The 1,345-nt window shown below is 43.3% G+C and overlaps 1 protein-coding gene across 1 annotated transcript in view; it reads left to right on the top strand.

Moving 5' to 3' along the window:
- The window catches only part of IPO9 (importin 9), a 58,697-nt gene that overhangs the window by 32,229 nt on the left and 25,123 nt on the right, over positions 1-1,345 (top strand). The window contains exon 11 of the mRNA XM_015408196.1: positions 119-217. Within this exon, the coding sequence (XP_015263682.1) occupies positions 119-217 (99 nt within the window). The remainder of the gene's footprint in view (positions 1-118; positions 218-1,345) is intronic.

Below are 1,345 nucleotides of genomic sequence, written 5' to 3' on the forward strand. Positions count from 1 at the left end.
ATCAAGTGTATTGTGGGAAAAACAAAGTTGGAACTCTTCTGTATATGGCAGTTCTTTGGTTTACCTTTCTTTAGTAGTCTGGGCTGGACTGATCTATTGCGATTTCATTACTTTTCAGATAAAAGTCTGGAGTGCAAACCCACAACAGTTTGTTGAGGATGAAGATGATGACACATTTTCTTATACAGTTAGAATTGCTGCACAGGATTTATTGTTGGTAAGAAAAAAATGCAGTGTTTGAATCTAAATAGCAATAGGGAATGGTGCTTATCTTTTACACATATCTTGGCCAAATTACAATATCTGTATTTTCTGTATATGTATTTTGCTCTTGAGAGCCAGTGTAACATAGTGGTTAGAACAGGGGTGTTAAACATGCGGCCCGGGGGCCGGATCAGGCCCCCGGAGGGCTTCTATCAGGCCCGCAGTGGAACTGGCTGTCTCCTGCTTCTTCCAGTTCTGCTGCTGCTGCGTCATTGTAGGTTTGCAGCTTACAGATACACACCTGAACACAGCATACTCAAGATTGCAACAGCACAGACATTTTGATGCAATAATTCAGAGCAAGAGGTGTCAGTTATCAGACACTGTTAAATGAACAAAGTATTGCAGAGAGTGCTAATGTTTTAAGCATGTTTTTATTTTAAGTTAAAAAAAACCTTTGTGTTTGTGTCCTTTATAAAGTTTATATCTCTGCTACCTGGCATTACATTTTATGACACACATAGCCCAGCCCAACAAGGCCTCATTTATGTCAGGTCCAGCCCTCATAACAAATGAGTTCGACACCCCTGGGTTAGAATATCAGACAGGAGCTGCACCCACACGGAGGTGCAAAAGGATGCCTTGCAGCTAGTGGGTGTGGGAAGGAGAAGGAATGGCTTTCGCACACCCTGTCCCCCTCACTGCTGCTCCCCCATCACTTCTATGTCTGTGCAAAAGCATACACATGCCAATGATCATGCCACTGGGAAACTGAAAAAAGCCCTTTAAAAGGCCGGGGGGGGGCATGATGCAAGTCACCACTCCTTCACTTTGAAAGCAGAACTTAGTTCTGCCCCCTCCCTGTAGTGGCTGCAGGTGGAATGTCCAGATAGATGCTCCACCCCAGCTGCCCTGCACTTCTCTCTTCAAACCAGATCAAAGCAAGCAGGATTCGTATCCTTACTTTGACATGGAGTTTACTGGGGGAAAACAGAACTTTTGGGGGAAATTGAAATATATGCAGTATTTAATTTCCTATGAAACCTAAACTGATTTAACAACATGGAATGCATTGTTTATGAATTAATTACCATATATAGCCCTGACCTGGATAGCCCGGGATAGCCTGATCCCATCAGAT

Source organism: Gekko japonicus, unplaced genomic scaffold (assembly GCF_001447785.1).
Source record: "Gekko japonicus isolate JY-2015 unplaced genomic scaffold, Gekko_japonicus_V1.1 scaffold211, whole genome shotgun sequence".
In the NCBI taxonomy this organism is placed as follows: domain Eukaryota; kingdom Metazoa; phylum Chordata; class Lepidosauria; order Squamata; family Gekkonidae; genus Gekko; species Gekko japonicus.